Source organism: Puntigrus tetrazona, chromosome 6 (genome assembly GCF_018831695.1).
Source record: "Puntigrus tetrazona isolate hp1 chromosome 6, ASM1883169v1, whole genome shotgun sequence".
NCBI lineage: Eukaryota > Metazoa > Chordata > Actinopteri > Cypriniformes > Cyprinidae > Puntigrus > Puntigrus tetrazona.
In genome coordinates this window covers 18,799,297-18,819,980 of record NC_056704.1, presented here as the reverse complement: position 1 = coordinate 18,819,980, position 20,684 = coordinate 18,799,297, and the positions used below count along the sequence as shown (strand labels likewise).

Below are 20,684 nucleotides of genomic sequence, written 5' to 3'. Positions count from 1 at the left end.
AAAATAAAAATGTAAAATATTAACTAAAATAAAAATTAAACTACAAAAGTTAACAAAAACCCATAATACCACACCAACTAGACACTAAAATAAAACTGGTGTGAAGAGAATCACTAATATTCACCTTGAGAACAAATGGTTAAAAATATTTACAAAAATGGTTTAAGAAAACTTTAGTAAGTACTTAGAGCAGTTATTAATTTGTAGATGCTACTTGGTTTGATGAATTACATATTCATCACGCTTATTTATCTGTTCATTTATTAAAGATTTAATTAAGATTGTGTTTAATAAATTTAAATGAATTCACTACATTTATGCACAGATACTATAAGCTCTCAGTAGTGAGGATCAATCAAAAGAATCGTGCTACAGAAACTGCAGGTTAATGTAAATGAATAACAGCAGAACTTTAATCCTTCATCAATTTAATCAAACACCAAATGCAAATCACTCAGATCATGATCAGACGTATATAATGAAGGGAGGACAAGACTTATAGCAGCATCCGCCTGGTCTTACACATACAACATTTTAGTCAAGGTTAGATTTTGAGACATAAATTAGTAGAGGATAAATTAGTATCTTTTTACACAGAAACAGGACGTTGCTCCAACTCTACACTGCAGAAAACCACCACAGGAAGTTCAACTGTGGCCAAAAAAACACCACAGCCTACACACCCAAAATCTGACATGAGACACCGGTTGTTCTAAAATTATTACAAATCTTAATCTTAAACCAATATTTAACTGATATCCATGGCCTCAACAGCTATTAGAGCAAAATGATACCGGACAAAAAAAGCCACCAGGATTTAAAGGACTATAAAATTAGCTTTGGCGCTGACTTCTTCTCAATGGATTTTCCTGAATTGTGTCACATTACTGATGTAAAATAGATTGTGAATGTCAGTTAATTGTTTCAGATAATTGCTCGTGGTTGTTCTGCTTACCTTCTGCCGGGGCTGATTGGGTGAGGACACAACCACAGTATTGCAGATAGTGAGAGCAATGAAAAATCAAAAGACGTCACACAGGTCAGGGGATCTGATTCAGGGGCTGACTATGAAAACGCATGAACTCCATCTGGCTGCTGCACTCATTGACTTTATCCATGAGCTGGGATCTGGAGTAATGTCTTTTCCTGTCAATCCAATAAAATAAAAGTGCAAATAGCATTAAGCACTGGGTTACTGAGTGATTCATGTAGAGCCTAAGGCAGAGAAGATATGTTTGCTAACCATGGGACTGCTGAAGGCAGTGTGTTTGGACAGGATGCTGGCTCGTTTGGCTTCGGCTCTGCTCCCAATACGACGGTGAGATTTCGGTGCTCTGTGATCGCAATACCACTTTTCCACTCTGGTGGCTGGTGACGCTGTCCGGCGAGGAAGTTCCACCATGAGATGTACAGTCCTCCTCCTCCGAGTCCATTTCCTGGTACATAGCAAGCCTCCTCGCTGCACTTAGGAAAGACAGTTTTTGAAACATTTGGACTGTACATTGAAGACTAAAAGGCTACCAGCACTTTTTTTCCCCCTCATGCTAATCTTTAATCTGAGCTGCCTCACTGGGTCACATGGCTATAGACATATCATATCATATATATCTCTTTAACAATCGTAAAGTTTATAAATACAGAATTTGGAATATTCATTTGTAACATTATAATGTCTTTGTTAATCTAGACAGATTTCAAATGCATCCTTGCTGAATAAAAGTATAATTTTGGGCAACACTGCAGTTTAAGGACCAATTCTCACTACTAATTGGTTGCTTATTACATGTATTAGCAGTATTATAAGATATATTAATGTCTTATTCTGCATGATCATAATTTACCCAATATCTAAATTTACCTTCCTTACTAACTATCAGTAGTTAATATACATTCGGTCCTTGAACTTAAATGTGACCTAATTCTGCTAAATGTCTTTAAATGATGTTCATTTCAGGGCTTTTGATGTGTGCCATTAATCGTTATGATAATGATAAATTACATTAATTGGCATATAATTTAATTTACTCTTCAATATTTGCACATGATTGACAGCCCTCATTATTTATACAACATATTGCTCATTTACAGAGCAGTACATTTAATGGTATGCGAAGAACTACACTGGCTCTTGTTTAGGCACTGCAGGAGCTGAGAATCCTAACCGTTGGCATCATGAGAGTACCTTAATTCTGCCACAGTGCAAACGGCTTTGTAAACACCATCTTGTTTTCCGTGGCGTGCGGTCTTATCAGAGAAAATGTACTGCATTTGGCCCAGGTCCTCTGTGATGTTCAGAGCCCTGCATTGGAGGAGAAGTCTGTTTCCTCATGTTACAGCTCCATGTCCTGATGTATAAAGTACACTCTGGCATATCTTCACTATTTCAATGGAAACAAAGAGCGAGATTGGGATCAGCACCTGCACCAGAGAAAAAGAGAAGTAGAGAGGTTTATTGTGGGCTCAATGCAGGAGTCATCATTTTAACTACCGCTGAGCCTAAACCAGATGGCAATTAAAGGAAACGTTCATCCAAAACTAAATCCGAGTTATTTAATTGAATGGTTACTTTAATGTGTAGAAGAAATCTAATTCTTTTTAGAATTAATGTTAATCTGCAGCACATGGTAACATTGCCCTTACACCACTTGCTATTCACCTGCAATACTATAATCATGGTCAGGAAGAGATAAATGGCTGAGACCACTGGAGATAAGTTGGTTCCTTCTGGGCTCAGGGACGTCAAAGACAGGCCTCTTATCTCCATACTGGAACATCCACAGGCCATGTCCTAGAGGAGGTTTCAGAGACAACAATTGACTGCTTATAAGGCACGGATAAAATGGAATCTTTTTCGGTAGAAATGGAATCTAAAAATGTTCAATGAAACCAAAAAACAGTCAAATCATTGCTTTTCAAATCAATCTAAATACATACATAATGCATAAGCATACATGCAGTCATGTACATCATACATGCATACATTTATCATACATACATGCATACATACATGCATTATTGAAGTAGTATTTTTACTGTGGTAAAAGTATAAAATATAATTCCTTTTTCTGAAAAAGGAATTAAAAGGTTTTGTTAAAAAACAATCCACATGCCTTAATAAATACTTTAAAACGTCATCTTTTTTTTGGATGCAAAAGATAAACTATTATTTATAACAGATCTGCATAAGAGTATTACATAGCGCTTTAGTTAAAACAACAGCGAAGAAGAAAAAGGAAGAAAAAAAAAACTAAAACACAATAATAACTATTATTACATAGATAGATCAGCCACATATGGCATTTTCAAATATCCATTATATGCACACCTCACAGACAGCTCAGTCATGAAAGCATTAAAAAAAAAAAAAACAAAACACAGTACTGATGCCAAGTTTTACGTACCAATGGCAGAAAAGAGGCACATGACCAGGAGGATGATGACGCACCAGAACACATCTCGTTCATCTGCCGCTCCAGTTTGCTGCGTTTATACTTGAGGGGCCATTGTTGTTTCAGCATTGCTTTTGTTTCATGACCTAAGAATCAGTAAAAATACTCATGTTTTGTAAAACAGGTCACAAAACAATTTGTATGTAAACATAAAAATCACAATATCACAGACAAATTTGTGATTTAGTTCTTTTTGTTTGTCTTCCTTTTAAATGTTTTTTTTATTATTATTTTTTTATTGTTGGTGACAATTAAATATAAAAAATATTACAATTAGGGAAAATATAAAAACAAATACAAAAAAAAAAAAAAACATACTAGTTTTGTAATTTAGATACTGTATAAAAATGATTTAACACTGCTTACAATTTTCTTGTATAGAAATAGTTTCCTTCAAATCCATAAATTTATCAAAAGTTAGTATACTTAAAACAAATTTGTCAGTAAAGTGCATACTTGAGTGTAAAAAAAATCCTAATATTTTAATAGAATATTTTGAAGTATGTATTCTCCAATCTAACAGCATCTTTTATGAGTTATGCATAAAGTGTAAACATATTTAAAAACAGAACAAAACACTAACTCATTAATTAACTAATTAAGATAAAAGAGCACTGTTCACAATAAGGACAATAACAATAAAGATAACTATAAACATAACTATATTAGCATACACACCAGCAAACAATATTGTCTGTTTATTCTAAGCACACTCGTCTGCGCTTTAATTTCTCCAGCTTCTTATAGCAGGATGGATTCTCATTGGCTGTCAGTGTTTTTAACAATCATCAACAGGAAAAATTGTTTGAAACTGAAACTGATTCGTTTCTCTGTGTCTTTATCGTTATAGCTGTGGTGTGGATTCTGCTGTTCTTTAATATTGATAACTATATTTAGAACCATATCTTTATAGCTACTCCGAGCTTGGTGTGGTCAGGATATTAGACAAAGAAATGTGGTGGAAATGACACCGTAGTAGAGTTTCCAGCCCCGGTTTGGAAATCAGCAGCCTACCTGCATAGATGACGATTCCTACAGCCTCCTCTGTGTTGCGGATGGTGCAGCCCCTGAGCAGCAGATTGTCTTTGTACAGGCAGTCTCTCTTTCACTGCGATGGATTCTGTAAAACACACCAAACAGGTTCATTCATTACACTTGTAACACAACATATCTGTGAGGATTATGCATAATCTTGTTCCAATCTGAATTCTACTAACATTTGCTAACTACATGCGCATATTGCCAAGGGATATCCCACATAACTCTGCATCCCTTGTTGTTGACCACATCGATCCATCATATTTGACAGTCTGCGGGGTTTCCCTCATGGGTTCCCTCTTTCACGGTTTCAAAATCAATAGTAAAGCCATGACCTCAGTAAACCGGCTCTGTACACAGGTAAAGCCCTGGGCCGATTGGATCTCACGTTCAGTCAGTGAAAGCGCTTTTTGTAAAACCCCAAAGCTGTGTCATAAAAGGACTGAGCAAAGTAAAAAGATTCTCAGGATAAATGAGGCGAAGGAGTGACGGGAATTAAATCTTAAATCCAACGAGACTTGTGATCTGAAGGTTGCGTCGCGATTTCCAAGGTTCAAAGGCCCCAGGGCTAAGCTTCTACTGATAAAACGCGTCAAACGCCAAATTAACTCGTGCTGAATGCTAAACACCTGTGGAGGGAGCTTAATAAGCTTTAATGCATTAACTAATCCCAGTGCTAAATTCAGGATTACATCTGTTAGTTAAAAGCTCTTAAGCTGTTACTGAACTTTTCCTTTGTCAATTATCTGACAAAGGCCTCTCTGTAAGTTTTTTTTTTTTTTTTTTAGCTTTTATTACATTACATTGACCCAGACCTGATATATTAGCTGTATGTGACCCCATGCTGTCAATCACAAAGTTCTGAGCCATTTGCCTATTTGTTAGCTTGGACTGCTTATAATCAAGACGGTCCAGTTGCCCTGACGGTAATTGTAATAACCGTATATTATATATATGCAAAAAGCATCTTTCTGAGCCATTTAAATATAATTTATGTATTCTTATTAAATGAAATGTATTATAATCAAGATATAAACCCAAATGCTATATATCATATTTCCAGTTTTTAAGGTGCTCATAAGCATAGTTCATAGTTAAAACATTTTTATTAATTTAAAACATAATTTCTAATACTTAAGGTTTGGATTTTTTTAAGATGCTTTAGAAAAGAAAAGTCCTATCCTCATAAGGCTTTTAATATTTAAAAACACAGTAAAACCGTTAATATTGTGAAATATTAGTACAATTTGAAATCAATTTTCTGCTTTTGTAGATGTTAAAATGTAGTTTGTTCCGGTTTCCTGTTTTAATATATTAAAATGAAGAACATGATGAATGACATTTGTATTTATGACATTTGAATGTATTTATTTTGCAATATTGCTGTTTTACTGTATTTTTAAACCAATAAATGCTGGTGATTATTAAACTTATTACAAAACCTTTATATTAAAAATCGTATATATACACACACACGAACTCAAACTTGTAATATTTCATTGTTTTTGTCCAATTATAATGCAGGGCTGTCCCAGCTCAAACCCTAAACACATGAAGCAGCTAATCAAGCTATTACTAGTCATGTTAGAAACAGGGACAAGTCACTAGTGCCAGCATTCACCATGCTTTGAAATATCTTCTATTCTGTTCCACAGAAGAAAGAAAGTCATACAGACTTGTAGCAACATGGGAGATTTTCATTTTAACAGTTTTAACAGTTTAAAAATGTGTAATTAGCTTATTAGCTTTGTTTTCTGCTTCCTGTCAGGTCAGAGCTCAGATTTGCTGCTAATGTACATGTTTGTGTGGTTTCATCGGTCAGTCAGCAGTATCATCAGCGAATAGCGAATTTCTACCATTAAGGTGACTGGATCAAAATGCCCATGTTCTCCAAGGAATCATCTCTTTAGCCTGCACACACATATTTGCCAGCTGAGATGATCTCTTAATGCAATAAGCTGTCGCTCAACAAGACACAGTCCTTGGCGCCCACTGTGCATTATGTTCCCCCTTTTTGCTCCGGTAAGCCACTTTGTAGTAACCAGACAAAAAAAAAAATAAAATGCTGGCAGCACACCAGAAGCATCTGTTCTCCATCATCCAGGGAAATAAATGTCATAATCCTTCTGGTTCCTGTCAGATGACTCCCTGGCCTGGCTGTCGTTACCATACCATGTGCAGCAGGTTTTCATCTAAACACAGAAGATATACTTCAACCTACACAACCCTGGCTAAAGCTCTTGTTTGCTACTGCTAAAAGCAGTCTGCTCAAATATATAATGTATGCTAATCTCAAGCCTTTGACCTGTATGAGTTAGCCACCATTTAAGACTTTAAGACTGCAAGATAAGCACAGAATAATCTTAATCCACACTTTGAACGTCAAAACACCAGATTAACAATTTTTTTTTTTAAAAAAGTGAGAATACATAGACTCCTTCATCCTATAAAACAGGAGCATTTTCCAATTTGTGATTATTTAAAAGATTTTGTAGGATCACAAACATCCAATCAAGACCCGATTTAACTGTACTGTCACATAAATTTGATAGCAAAAGTTAAAAGTATAAAGCATAAAGGTGCTTGTTAGAATTTACTGATGCTACTTCTATCAATGTACAATTTCAAATATGATCTGGCATGCTATTGCTTGATAATTGGCCAATAAAGACTGCCCTTTATGCCAAATCATGACAAAAAATTAAGAAAAAAATAAATAAATAACCTTGAAGAGTTCACTTTTGAAGAGAATTATTTAAAACTACAGCTTTGTACTTTCTTGTTAAATGTATAGAATAGTACATTAAAATATGCTTTAAAAGAGAAGAAATATATTTGTAACAGTGAAAATGCATAACCTAGGGACAGTCTTTTTAATCTACTGACATTTAAAAGTATACACTGGGAGAACAAAATAATATGCATACATTTATTTCATGTTTTTGTCATAAAAAGGTGTACATTTACCCGATATAGCAATGAGACGTTAGAAATAGCGGTGAGAAATTGTTACTGCATTACTGTATTTTTGTTGCTATATAGAAACACCTATTGAAAAACAATATGGCATCAATTTATTGTTAGAGTCAATAATATGAATAATAATATAAGCAAAGGATCACACATTTTTTTGCCCTCTGGCCTTCGAGAATAAATCTTGCATTTAAACACACCAGCTTACAACAAAGGTGGAAAAGCACTTCACATACTTCAGCAGCAGCATGGCAGCATTATTTATAGCCTCCTTCCATCTCCCAAGCCTAACACTAGCAAACAAAGGCCCATTCCTATAGTACTCTGACAGAGAACACTGCTGGTGAGAGGTAATATAAGGTACAGTAGAATAATTAGGTAGAATACCAGGGTTGAAAAGTCACCAGAATAATGCTGGAGTAAGAGAAATACACACTGCCTCTCCATTACAACTATATTAAACTGGATCTGTGCGGGTCACAAAATAACCATTCATCCCGTTATTTGAATCTCGACAGCTAATGGAATTTTAATCCCTGCCCGGCAAAACAAAACAGTGGAAAGATCTGTTTTGTTTAAATGGTTTATAGAAAAGATGATCGTGATAATTTCCAGATGGGGTATTACATTATTATTACAGGTCAAACTAATTCACAATACACAGATTTAATGAAAAGATTTTTAGAGTGAAGAGCTATGAAATTTTCAATGGCATTAATAATGATTAATGCCATTAATCATAATTAGTAGAGCCGTAAACTAAGCAATAATGTAAATGCACTTAAAATACAGACATGCACCATACTTACATGTACCCACGAAATCTGTTGAGGTCATTGTTGGGCTTCTCACATTCAATAACACTGTTGTATTTTAATGGGTCAAACTGCAGTCCTGCAAATACAAACAGATTTGCGATTTGAGATCTGAACATAAAAATGTTTAAAATTAAACTATTAACTGGCAATGAAATGAAAAAGCCTGTCATCATCTAAATCAAGCTCATGTTGCAAAACTTCTATCTATACCTCAAAACAAACCTTTTTACGATTTTGGAATATATAGTGCACAGGTTTTATGAATGATTTTATTTTGTTATGAAGCAACAGCAAAAGGAAAATCGTCATATTCACAATTGTATTGCCTCACTGCTCTTTAAGATTAGTTTTTTTTTTTGTCGTCGTCAAACTGTTCAGATCAACTCTCTTACTGACATCTTAAGACGTAACGCATACAGGGTGAGCAGCAGTGAGGGAAAAGAATATTTGACTTGGGTGAATGGTGTGAAATGACTAAAGCTATGTCAGTGGGCAAGCACAGACCATCTGAATACACACACCGTCAGTTTAACTGTTTTGACACCAGCATGCTTGTATTCAGTTGTGGGATTTCACAACAAACACAGCACAGCCCTGAACACTCACCAGGTCGATAAAGCTGCGCACCACCTGCCTCTGCTTGAGGTTGGTTTCCCCGTCCAGTGTGGCCGTCTCAATGTGACACAGTCGGTCTGGGTCGCTGCTGCTGAGCAGGAGAACATCCGCCGGCAGGATCTCGTTGCATCGCAGACGAATGAAGTCTCCGACCCGCACCTCTTTCCAGTATTTCTCACATATCGTTTCTCACTCCTATAAAGAGCACAAGAAAACAACTGTAATTTACTCATAATCCGTCACACAGAAAAGAGGCCTTGTCGCGTCACACAAGCCATTGCGTCCTAATGCATTCTAATATTGAATATTCAAACCATTAAATTTTATTATAATACATTTGAATGAAAATTACATTTAATGCAGTATGCAACAGCTCTAAGTGAATGAAAACATTTTTAAATCTGAAAGAGCAAGGTGTAAAAATAAAGTAAGTCATCCTGGTCATTGAAACAAGTTGTTTTTAAAATGAACCCAAGCCGTTTCATGTTGACGTCAATTTCAATGTGTGACTCCAAATGGTTGGGGGTCAAAGGTCAAAATTACAGTTTCTTTGCAGCTTTAAAGGGTTATAAACCATACCAGACAATGAATAAGGGCCCTATCTAGCAAAGCGATTGGTCAAAAAAAAAAAACAACAACAGTGCTTGCCCTGCGATTCTGCCATGTGTGTAACACGTCATTATGTTAAAAAGGACACACTTGACGTAGAAGGAGTCTTTAAAAAAAAAAAAAAAATTGTTGACTAAGTTAAACATAATAATAATAGCAACAACAACTTTTTAGCACTGAAAATCTGCAAAATCTGCAAAAAAAAAAAGAAAGGTGGCTTCAATTACGTCTTTCATACTTTTCTGCACCTTGACAGTCATACTTGTTTGGCGGTTTTCATCAAAAACATCTTAAATTGTGTTACAAAGACAAACAAGCTTATACGGGTTTGGACATGGGGTAAGTGATTAATGACAATTTTTCCTTTTAGGGTGGAGTAACTCAAACCGTTGCAATCTGTCAGTCAAATAATGAGAAGTCAATGGGCACACAATCTTTGAGAATTAAAAACATTCACAGACAAATCCAAATGAATCCTTGTGACTCGATTGGTTCAAAAAAAAAAAAAAAAAAAACTGAACAGGTGTTTATTTAATTTTTTACCTAGCTGTCTGACTTATTCACAACATCGATGTATCATCATGAGCCACAGTTTTATTTGGATTTGTCTGTGTATGTTTTTGTTTTACTCTCAAAGATCGTGGTGTCCATTGACTTGCATTATCTGATAGACTGCAAAACTTCGGTTTAAATATTTGTTTGTGTTTACTGAAGAAACAAAGTCACCTACATCTTGAGTGCCCTGAGCTAGTGTTGATTATTTTAAAAGGTCACCCGTTCAATTTCAGGTCAAAGATTGTCAAGCAGTCAGAATCCTTTTATTTTAGCTCCATTTTTACTGCATTTTTAAGCTGCTTTATGAGATTAGCATGAGTAACGATGTGTTTTTTTGTTTGTCGAAAAAATGTTAATGCTACATTCAAAAGCTGTTTATAGAGTTGAGTCATCTCCTTTTGGTATGCTGTAGTACTGAAGAGATTTAATATATAATAAACGATGTGAAACTCAAATTCAGTTGTTGCTTTTTGTCCTATTGTTTTAAGTTTGCCTTAGAAATTCCAAGTAATCTAATCTAAAAGGTTTCCTAGTAATTTGAACACTGATCGAAAGAAAACAAAAAAATAATGATTTGAATACTTTTGAATATACTTAATTAACAAGTTGACATAATGACATATTACAGGCATGGCAGAACAGAGCAAGGAGAGTATGTGTGTTTATATACATGTTTTTGTAATGACCAATTGCTAGATAAGTCCCTTATTCATCATCTGGTATCGTTTATAGCACTTTAAAGCTGCACTGAAACTGTTATTTTGACCTTCAACCGTTTGGAGCCCATTGAAGTGCACTCAATCCTGGAATGTTTATCAAAAACTTAATTTCTTTTTGACTGACGAAAGAAAGAGTTTAGTTGGAATTGAAAGATGGATGGAATTTTTCTAGAAATGTAGAAAGCCTCAGATTTACTGACTGAGATAATAACAGAGTCAGATGTTGGTGAAAACAATACACAACTTCATCAGGATAGACTAAACAATATACACAAATCTGACTTACTTTCCCATTAGAGAACTGTGCTCCTAAAAATAACTGGTCTAGAGAAATGTAAAATTGACAGAATTTGCTTTAATTACCATAAATTCATTCTAACACTTGCCTCTGTTGCTGGTGTTGTTTTCTGCATTAGCAGTGAATGGATCCGTAAGCAGTAAAAGTGAAAAACAACAAGACCAAACAAACACCACACAGGACTGAACAATAAACAAACCACATCTGTGCCGTGTTCAAAACTGGGAGGTTAGTGTTCATGGTGCTGGCCTAACATGATGGGCAACATGACGCCTATTTCAGGAGGACAAAAATAATATTATAGGGCTTTGGCAAACATGGCTGCAGGGACTCTGGCTCTCCGAGTGCCGCTGCTAAACAAACCTTCCTTCTGTTTCTTTTCCCGCCCTTCTACACATAAGAGCACTCTTTTACTGCCACGCGGGAATGTAGGGTGACCTCTTACACAAACTTGGCTTCAAGAGTTGTACAAAGTAGAGGAAGAACTAATTCTCCATGGTTTAAGAGGAAGGAGAAGGATTCGCCTGATGGCAAAGGAGGAGAGGTGAAACGATGGCCACCAAGATGTTTCAACGATGTCTCTTGGCCGACAATAGAGAGCTGCTCTATTCTACTCACCTTTTTTATTTCAAATAAAGACAGTTGTCAGAGGCTAGGTGGTGACACTAAAGTCATGTTATGTCAGATTATGGCAAACTTCAAAAATTCATTAACGTTGTGTTCATTTGCGAAGATAACCATGATGAAAAAAAACGTTTAAGAATCATAAACATTTGTTGGTCACTTAGCTTACTTTCTGCAGTAATTCAAAAGCCAATGGAAAAATCCTATTGGCTTGTTGTCAAAGGCACAAAGGTGATGCTAACTCACACAAGGGTGATATGTCCCTCACCGCTTTGCTTCTGAGGAAGTCACAAAAATGACAAAATAATGAAAAGTCCCATAACCACTCACAGGCACATGACTTTGAGGCCCGAGCAGGTCGGACAACATCAAGCTCAAGTATATAAACATGTCATTAAAAGTAAGCAGGGGCCGGCCAGGGTGGTCTTTAGGATGTTACAATGATAGTGCAATTGGCAATCTAGTTAATTTTATAAATGATTCTGGTAACTGTAAAAACTGTTGAAAGTTAGAAATTTGGAGGCAGCTGTTTCACTCTGACCATAACTCAGAGTGAAATAAGAAACTTGCAACAACCATGCCCAAGAGCATACAATTAACCAATTCAGCTTCAGGTTACATCTTGATTTTAAAAGTCATCAGAGTTACAGGCATATGAACTAAAAGTCAGCAAACTCCATGTCACTTCATGTACCCTTAAGCATTCAAGCTGACTTGCAACTGGTAATTTTATAAAATACACTTTTACCAGTTACTTGCCCTTCATAAATGTAATGACAAATCTAGTTTACAAATCTAGTCACAATACACAAGCAGTAAGAGATATTTTCTGTATTGTTATGTAGGTTCAGGTGTACGTTCAGGTTATTGAGAGAGAAAAAAAAGTTGGTGATCAATCAGGGTGAGTTTCATCAGAGGATGATATACATGCACAATAAAGTTAAAAAGGACTGAATACATTTATATATTAATAGATTGACTGCAATATCTGGAACATGCATTTACATGCATAATAAAATAAAAATTCTTTCTGTAACCCTTCAAGACAAATTATATCAATACACTTAATTTGAGCATTCTAAAGAACATGCAAGGCCTTTATTGTGTCTCTGATGCAATGAAAGCGTTGCTTCATGTCCAGGCAGTTACAGTACATGCAGCCATGAGGATGAACTCTGTGCTCTTTTTAAAAGGAGAAAAGCTAAATCCCCATATAAGCATTTAAAAGATGAAGAATTCAAAATATGTGCCAACAGGGTGTATTTTCCTTTTTTTTGCTCTCACTCAAATGATAATTACCAAGTGTTCTAAATGTAAGAGTTTGGTTCTATGCTAAGTGCAGTCAAGAGTAACAACAAAGTGAGTGATTGTTTTTATTTCATCTCTGGAGTTTGAGGTCAAACTCTAAAACCACTTGTGTCACCTACAGAGTTACTATTAAACAAAATCAAGTAATTTAGAAAAATGTGCTAGGAAACAGTTGGGACTGGAGATGGATTGATATTCTAGCACAGTCCTAGAGAAAAGGCCACTGGAAGTGAACTTTAAAGTCATTTCCTCTAGAGACACAATGTGGAAATGGTCCACCAACAAGACTTCCGAGAGAAAACAAACTGCTCAGCGGAATAAAGGCTTGTATGGGTGTATCTTGTCAAAAAAAACAAAGGTTGGTCTCTGGAAGGCAGATCAGATTTTGGCCAATTTTTGTTTACACAATTCCTACAAATTCAAATTGTCCTGTGTATACAAGCCAATAATGCATCACAGGCCAAAGCTGAAGGTCCTAAACAACAGAAAAAAAAAATTATAGGAGTAAGAACAGAACAGAGTAAGACCACCCAAAGCGAGCCTTCGAACCATTGACAAAAACTAGTGTTCATGGAAAAACTGAGTGAGACAGAAGTCTTATGGGAGCTGATGAAGAGAAGAAAATGGAAAACTGTGGTTGCCAAATTGTTGCTTTAACAAAAGCAATGGATAATTTGACATGTTTTATTTTACAGCTTCAGTTTATCATATTTCAGTCAAAGATTTTCTTAAAAACGTTGTCAAGATCTCATCATATGATATTTATTAATTATAGTCTTTGTTTACACAATTGCTGAAGTGTGTCAAGCTGCAGAAACATCAAATCTTTACCAAATTATCAAACATGTACATAAAAACATAACACACCTAACATGTCGTATAACACAGTTAACACGGTTCAGAAATAATTTATTAACTATGTGTGTCATTGCTTTTTAAACAATTCCAGCACATATGTGACCCAGGACCACAAAACTTAAGTCTGAAGTATGTTTGCAGCAACAGCCAAAAATACAATACTTATACGGCCAAAATCAGGATAGTAAAGACCATGTTCCATAAAGGTATTTTGTCAATTTTCTACTGTCAATATATCAAAATGTAATTTTTGATTAGTAACATGCATTGCTAAGATCTTTATTTGGATAAATTTATTTAGATTTTAGTATTTAGATTTTTTTGCACCCTCAGATACCATCTGGCCTCATCAAAACAAACCATACATAAATGGAAAGCTTATTCCCTTTCAAAAAGCTTATTTATATACTCTCAGTTGAAGTATAAATCTCAGTTTTGAAAAAGAAAAAAAAAAGACACTTATTGACTGGTTTTGTAGTTGCAGGGTCTGTTTGGTATTTTTAAGACATTTTAATATCATTACATTCCTAATGATGACTAATAATGCTTAATCTTGGGACAGCAGCACTGATACTACGGTCAAGGTCTCCATTGACAGCTTCTATAAATACATACATTCATGTTACACCTGTACCAGAGATCTACAAGTATTCAAGGTGAACCTGAGCTATTTGAAAGAGTGTGAACCATCTCACCCTGCAAAAGCTCAAAATTCCTTGAATTCCTGCCTCCTGTCCTCTCGTGACTCTCGCTGAAGAAAATAAGCACTGATATCAAAATCCCCCCCGAAACCATGTCACAATGTAAACATATTTTCACAAAAACAGCGCAATGTGTTTTGTTGTAAGCATTTGGAAAAAGCAGCAAGAAACACAATAGAAAGTCTTTTGATCCTGCTGCTGCCCGCCTTGAACACAGGAAAGGAGGGGACGACTCGCTTTCTAGACATTTCTATTGTTTTCCTGATCCCCTGTCTCTCTTGAAAAATTACTCGTATTATTTCTGAGTTACACTTGATGGTGCTCTCAAACACACAATAGGCCATGTCATACTGTCGGAGAGGCCGGTTATGAAGGTTTTAGTAATTTTCATGAATAAAAAGAAAATAGCACTGACTCGAGAGGTCCCCATCACAATGCTCATAAAAAAGAAAACTTTTTCAGATACACATTCCACACAGCGTGTATCCTGATCTTACATAACCTGTTCTCCTGTCGTCCAACATGAGCATCCACCTTGAGTGCTGACATCTCCGAGACCCTCCAATGTTAACAAATCATTGATATGTCTCCAAGTTGTGTTTACCCTCAAGCTAAACAGGAACTTCATTTGTGCAGGTCTCCAACCAAAATAGCTCTTTTTGTCCGAACAGGATGACCGTCAGAATGAAATGCACGATCGTTCATGTGCACAGCTGATCAGCAAAAGCAGAAACGTTATGGCTTGGCAGACAAGGCTCTAATTTATATTTAAGATGGTGAAAATATGAACATAAACACGTCAAAACAGAAGAGCAACTCATAACAAGTCACAGACAGTGCATGCATCCTCTGCGGTTCGCAAATATCTCTAAGGCCAAAGGTGGAGGTTTTCCAACACACACGCACACACACAATGTTCAGCATATTGATTGTACTAGCATACAATACATATCCTACCATATACAGAAGGGTTTTTGCTGACCTTGCAGGATTCATTCAGTTCAATTGTTTAAACAGGCTTTTGTAAGTCTTGTCCTACAGTAAAATGTCAAGGCCCTCAGAGACTAGAGTCTAAATCTTGAGCCTGAACTTATAAAAATGAGCAATCAGGGATCAGATACAGTGACATTTGGCCTTCCTAACCAACATACTCCATCCAAAAATGAAAGCGAGTCCCTTTATAATGCTACTGATAAAATATTACACCAGAAGATATTGTAGAAATGGTCTGTTTGCAGTTGTCTACCTAAATATCTAAACATTTGAAACGGATAAAGGGAGAAGCAGATGGCTAGTCATGAAATCTTAAAAGGATAGAGACCATAAGCAGAAAAAAATAAATAAAATTCTATTAGCCAAATCACACTGCAAGGAAGAACAGAAACTAGAATCAAACTGATATTATAATAAGCATCAGACACAGCAAATACAGTATTAGATTTTTTTTTTTAAGAAATTAATATTTTTTCCACACAAGGGCGCATTAAATTGATCAGATCATAATAAAAGAGCTTTGTTTCAAATGCTATACTTCAAATCAAGCAAGTTATGATTCAGAACTATTATGTTTCACTATGAAAATTCAGCTTCAGCTATTTTGAATTGTAATTACATTATTATGTTTTTACTAGGGATGCATCGATCTGATACTCTGTATCCACATTGGCTCAGATACTGGCATTTTGGCAAGACCATTTCTGTGCATGTACTTTTTTACTGATAAACCCAATTAAAAGGCACAAAAACAGCATATTTATGTTGTTGTGCACTATATTTTAAGTGTCTTGAAGCCATTCCATAGTTTAATATGAAGAATAGATGAATATTTAAGCCACGTTGATGTAAACTCAACGCTGTGTCTGTCATCCTCAAACCAGGACAACGCACAGAAGTATAGAAATTCAACATTGATTTAAAAAACCTGTGCTGGTATCAGATTGGAATCGCCAATACTCTGGATATTAGATTGAATCGGTTGGGCAAAATGGACCTATTACTTGGGTAGGTGTACACACTCATATCAACTTAATGTCAAAGACAATAACAAATCAACAACCCAGACAGCTTCAGAAGTCATTTTTAAGCGATGCCTAATACTTTCCACATGACTTAATAAATAAATAAATTACTTCTATAATTTCTCAGCTGTTTTGAAGTTTTTGCGCAATCAAACATATAATCCATGTATGAGGCAAGATGCAAGGAATGATAAATAAGAGAAGAAATTCAGCAATATCACATTCCTTTTTATCACTTTATCCACTTTTACATAAATACAAACGGAAAAATATTTTCATGGGCATCACTGCCACAACACTGCAGGGTTCAACAACAAGCAGTTTATACTCAAAATATATAAAAATCTCTCCTATTATTTTCATGATGATCATGATGATAACTTTGTTGAGCGATATACTGCCCAATAATTAATTGCGATAAGTGTTTTTGTAGTTTTAAGACTATTTTATGCCACTGTATGTATAATCAAAATATAACAGCACAATAATGCAAGAAGGCCTGCACACTTACAATTGACAAACAAACACTGGAACTGGAATTTTTAGGTTATTGTGTTTTGTTTTTTTTTTTATGAAAATATAAAGGGCAATATATTGAATATTGTGCGGTAAGTCGATAAATTGATTATTGCTACAGGCCTATTATTTCCATAACATCAGGTAACATGACACTTGCACCAGATGTCTGTAGTTAAAATGTAGTGCTGGGATGCCACACACGTGGAAAACATTGTTCAGACACAAAAATATCCTGTCAACCCAGAGGAGTTGCCAGAGAAAGAAAAAGTGTTTGGACACATTGTACAAATCATGCTTGGAATGATTAGGACTCATTAGCACTAAATGGAAATGTGTCCTGTACAGTTCAACCGGTGACTAGTAATTCAAGTGCGAGTTCACGTGACAAACTTTGCAATCATATTAAAAGGTCAAATCAGGTTCAGCTGGGATGACATCATACTACTGATTCAATCTGCAGTAATTCAGTGCAGTTTTGTTAGTAACAGGAACCATTTTCAAAATAGAGTAATTTGCTTGAGAAAATTAAATCAAGCCCGGCCTTGAGAGCAACATTGATACAGCACAAGCTCAGATTGTGGAGCCTGAGAAACACTGTGGCTTTTCACAGAGCAGATACATGGCCTTAACATGGCTGACAGAGACGCTTTTCATCAAGAAATACAGTCCCCAGACTGACTCTCTGACTCCAAAAAACAAACAAGTGGAAGCCCTCAAAAACGCAGATGAGAAACGGGCTGATCTCCAAACAAGGCCATTTTTTTTTTTTTTTTTTTTTTTTACTGACAACGCAGGAGAAAGCATGACAACGCGTCCTTCATTTCTGAACAAAATGAAATTTCTGACAAGTTTTATCTGCTAAAGGAGCTGTGGATGGAGGTGAATAGTTTGTTCCAGCAAATTCACACTATGAGCGCACCGTGTTTATCACCAAGGACAAAACAGGACTTGAACAGCATAAAAAAAAGTGTCTAACTTGATCAGAAACTAAGCTAATCTTCAGGGCTAGATAATCTGACACACTTTCACAACTAGGGGTAATGTTTTTTCCACATGACGCCAACAAGGTGAAAGGACTGAACTCCATTCAACTTTTGAAAGTAATATATATATATATATATATATCCATCCTTCACTTCATTGATGGAATGAGCAAAATCATTTTAATTTTGTTTTAATCTTACAATTGAGATATTATTACAGATTTTATTTATATTTGAATTGAGATTTTTTTTCTTTTTCCATTTTGAATGAAAATAAAAAAAAGTAGTAATTGATTACGTTTTATTTATAGGCTTTATTTTTAAGTTTCAACTAACACAACTAGAACAAAGACACTACCTGAAGTGATCAGCTCCACTTAAATACTGTTTCCAACGCCGATAAGCCTACACTTATGTCTAAAGACTGAATATTCACGAAATCCGTTGGAATTCAGAGATGACATGCACAGTGACAATGAGGTCTGAAATGCACATCCATATCAGCTACTCTGATAGCACTCAGTGTGAACTCTAATCACTGTCCTCCTCTTTTGCTTCTCGGTACAATGTGCTGTCGTGTGGTGTGAGAGGTTTCAAACAACAAAATATACCAAAATATAAAGTAAAGGCAACACACTACTACCACAACCCAAATTCCCCAACCTGAGTCTCATATCTAGTGAGTTGCCAATCTAGACCACATTTTTGGATTTGTGTTTTCATACCGTGTATTTATCATTGAGCCAAACTCCCTCTCCTGTGTCTTACACTTACAACATTCAAGGGGATGTGCCTCACTTCTAACCCTGGGTTAATTAAACCCAGCGTTAAATCTGAGGAGCCAAAAGCAACGCAGACAGTATGCTAGAATGTAATTCGGAGTGGTTTAGCAACACACAACCAACGAGAAACTGACTCAATGCTTCATTCATGAAATATTTACGCACAGTCGTGAAAAATGTCATATGCTGCAAAAATCAAAGTCTGAATCCATATCGCTGGCCTCCCAGATATTCAAATAAAAACACTAAACCGGCGTTTTAGAATTAAATCCGGTTATCACAATGATGGACGGTGTGAGAAAAGTACGAAATAGCCCAGGAATTACAACTTTAAAGTGTGAAAAATAACACAACAGGTGCCTGTTCAAAACGTTGCCGCTTAGGTAGCGTTACAGATATGAGGCACTTCATCCTGAGACTCCTCGTTCAACAGGTAGGCAGGCCCACAGGTCCTTGGCAGCAAGGCAAAATCATGCCAGAGAAGTGCATTTCTGTCCATTCTCGACGAGGAAAACTGAACAAACATACACATGGTTTTATGGCACTTTGTACGGAGTCGGTTTTCAAGCACGTGCTTACCTGCAGTAAACGAGACAGTCCAAATGATTTATTTCTTTATCCGAGCGGTGTCGTCTGTAATCTTCCCATAAATCCTTAATAGCGGTAACGGACAAAATAAAAACCACAGGGCAAGAGCCAACTCTGGTTGAAAAGCGTTGACCACAGGCACGAAATTCAGTAAGGCTATGAAAACAAAATACACGTTGGCAAATCGGTGGAACTGCTCGAAGAGGTTCTTCGGTAGGAAAGAAAGCAGAGTGTATTTTGTGGTTTTGATCTTATTGTTTGCATAGTGTCTGTTGGGGTTATCCCCTCCTTTGGTATGGTCATACAAAATGTTGGCGTGTACAATCCGGGTTTTGCTCTCCTTTTTGCTTTTCCTTCTTTTATGCTTTTTCACTTTGGTACTTTTCGTTTCTCCAGACTCTCCGGTCTCTCGCGCCATACTTCGCCCAAAACTTTTGTCTCTTTTCTTGAACCAATAAAAGATGGTATCTATGTAATCATGCTGATCCTCCTTGATGGCGAAGGGCCGTAAGAAAAGTTCCTCACTCTGTTTTATCGTCTTCACCCATCGCGTCAATCCTCTCCCTTTCTCACGTTAGCCCTGAAAAGTTTTACAGCGGCATCTTTTTTTCCCCCTTTAGTAGCTGAAGATGCTTTAAGGCAGGGCCGAGCGATTATACATTACGCGCTGTTACACATTTTAGCTCTATAAATCATTAGGAAAAACCTGCAGTCGAGCGGTCCTTGTTTAAAGTCCATCCATATGACTGCACACGCGGTGTTTCACGGAGGCCGTGGTGAAAAAAACAGGCCAATAACGGGATGTACAAAAAACAGCGTCACCGCCGACGCAAATGAAGCCCCGCCCACCAACCAATGAAACGTCTTAACTGGAAGTGCCACGCGTTACCATTGAGAAAAAGTGATTCTCTTTGTAAGTTCACCAAAACCCGTAATAATGACAGCGTCAGTCATTACTAGTTATGCAGATAAAAAGATGCTCTCATTCGCTTGGTGTCAGTTTGCGTAATATCGCTCCTGAATGAAGCAAATCACAATTAATTGGGACATCCGGGTAAACCGCAAAAGGGTCAGAAATGAACTAGAATCTAGTCTGGTTTTAATGATCTGGCCTGTAGTAGTCAGGTTTCCGCAGTCCGCAACTTAAAAGAGATTTGCATAAAACTACTATCAGAGCTGTGCAACCTAACAAATATAGTAATAATAACCGCGTCTACTAATATTGCCTA

At 36.2% G+C, this 20,684-nt stretch overlaps 1 protein-coding gene across 1 annotated transcript in view; it reads right to left on the bottom strand.

The window, feature by feature from the left end:
* LOC122346577 (phospholipid-transporting ATPase VA-like) overlaps positions 1–20,089 on the bottom strand; it is a 248,915-nt gene extending 228,826 nt beyond the window's left edge. The window contains 2 exon segments of the mRNA XM_043241304.1: positions 19,447–19,558; positions 19,561–20,089. Coding sequence (XP_043097239.1) covers positions 19,447–19,558; positions 19,561–19,873 — 425 coding nt within the window. The 5' untranslated portion in view covers positions 19,874–20,089.
* Between the last annotated feature and the right edge of the window lie 595 nt (positions 20,090–20,684).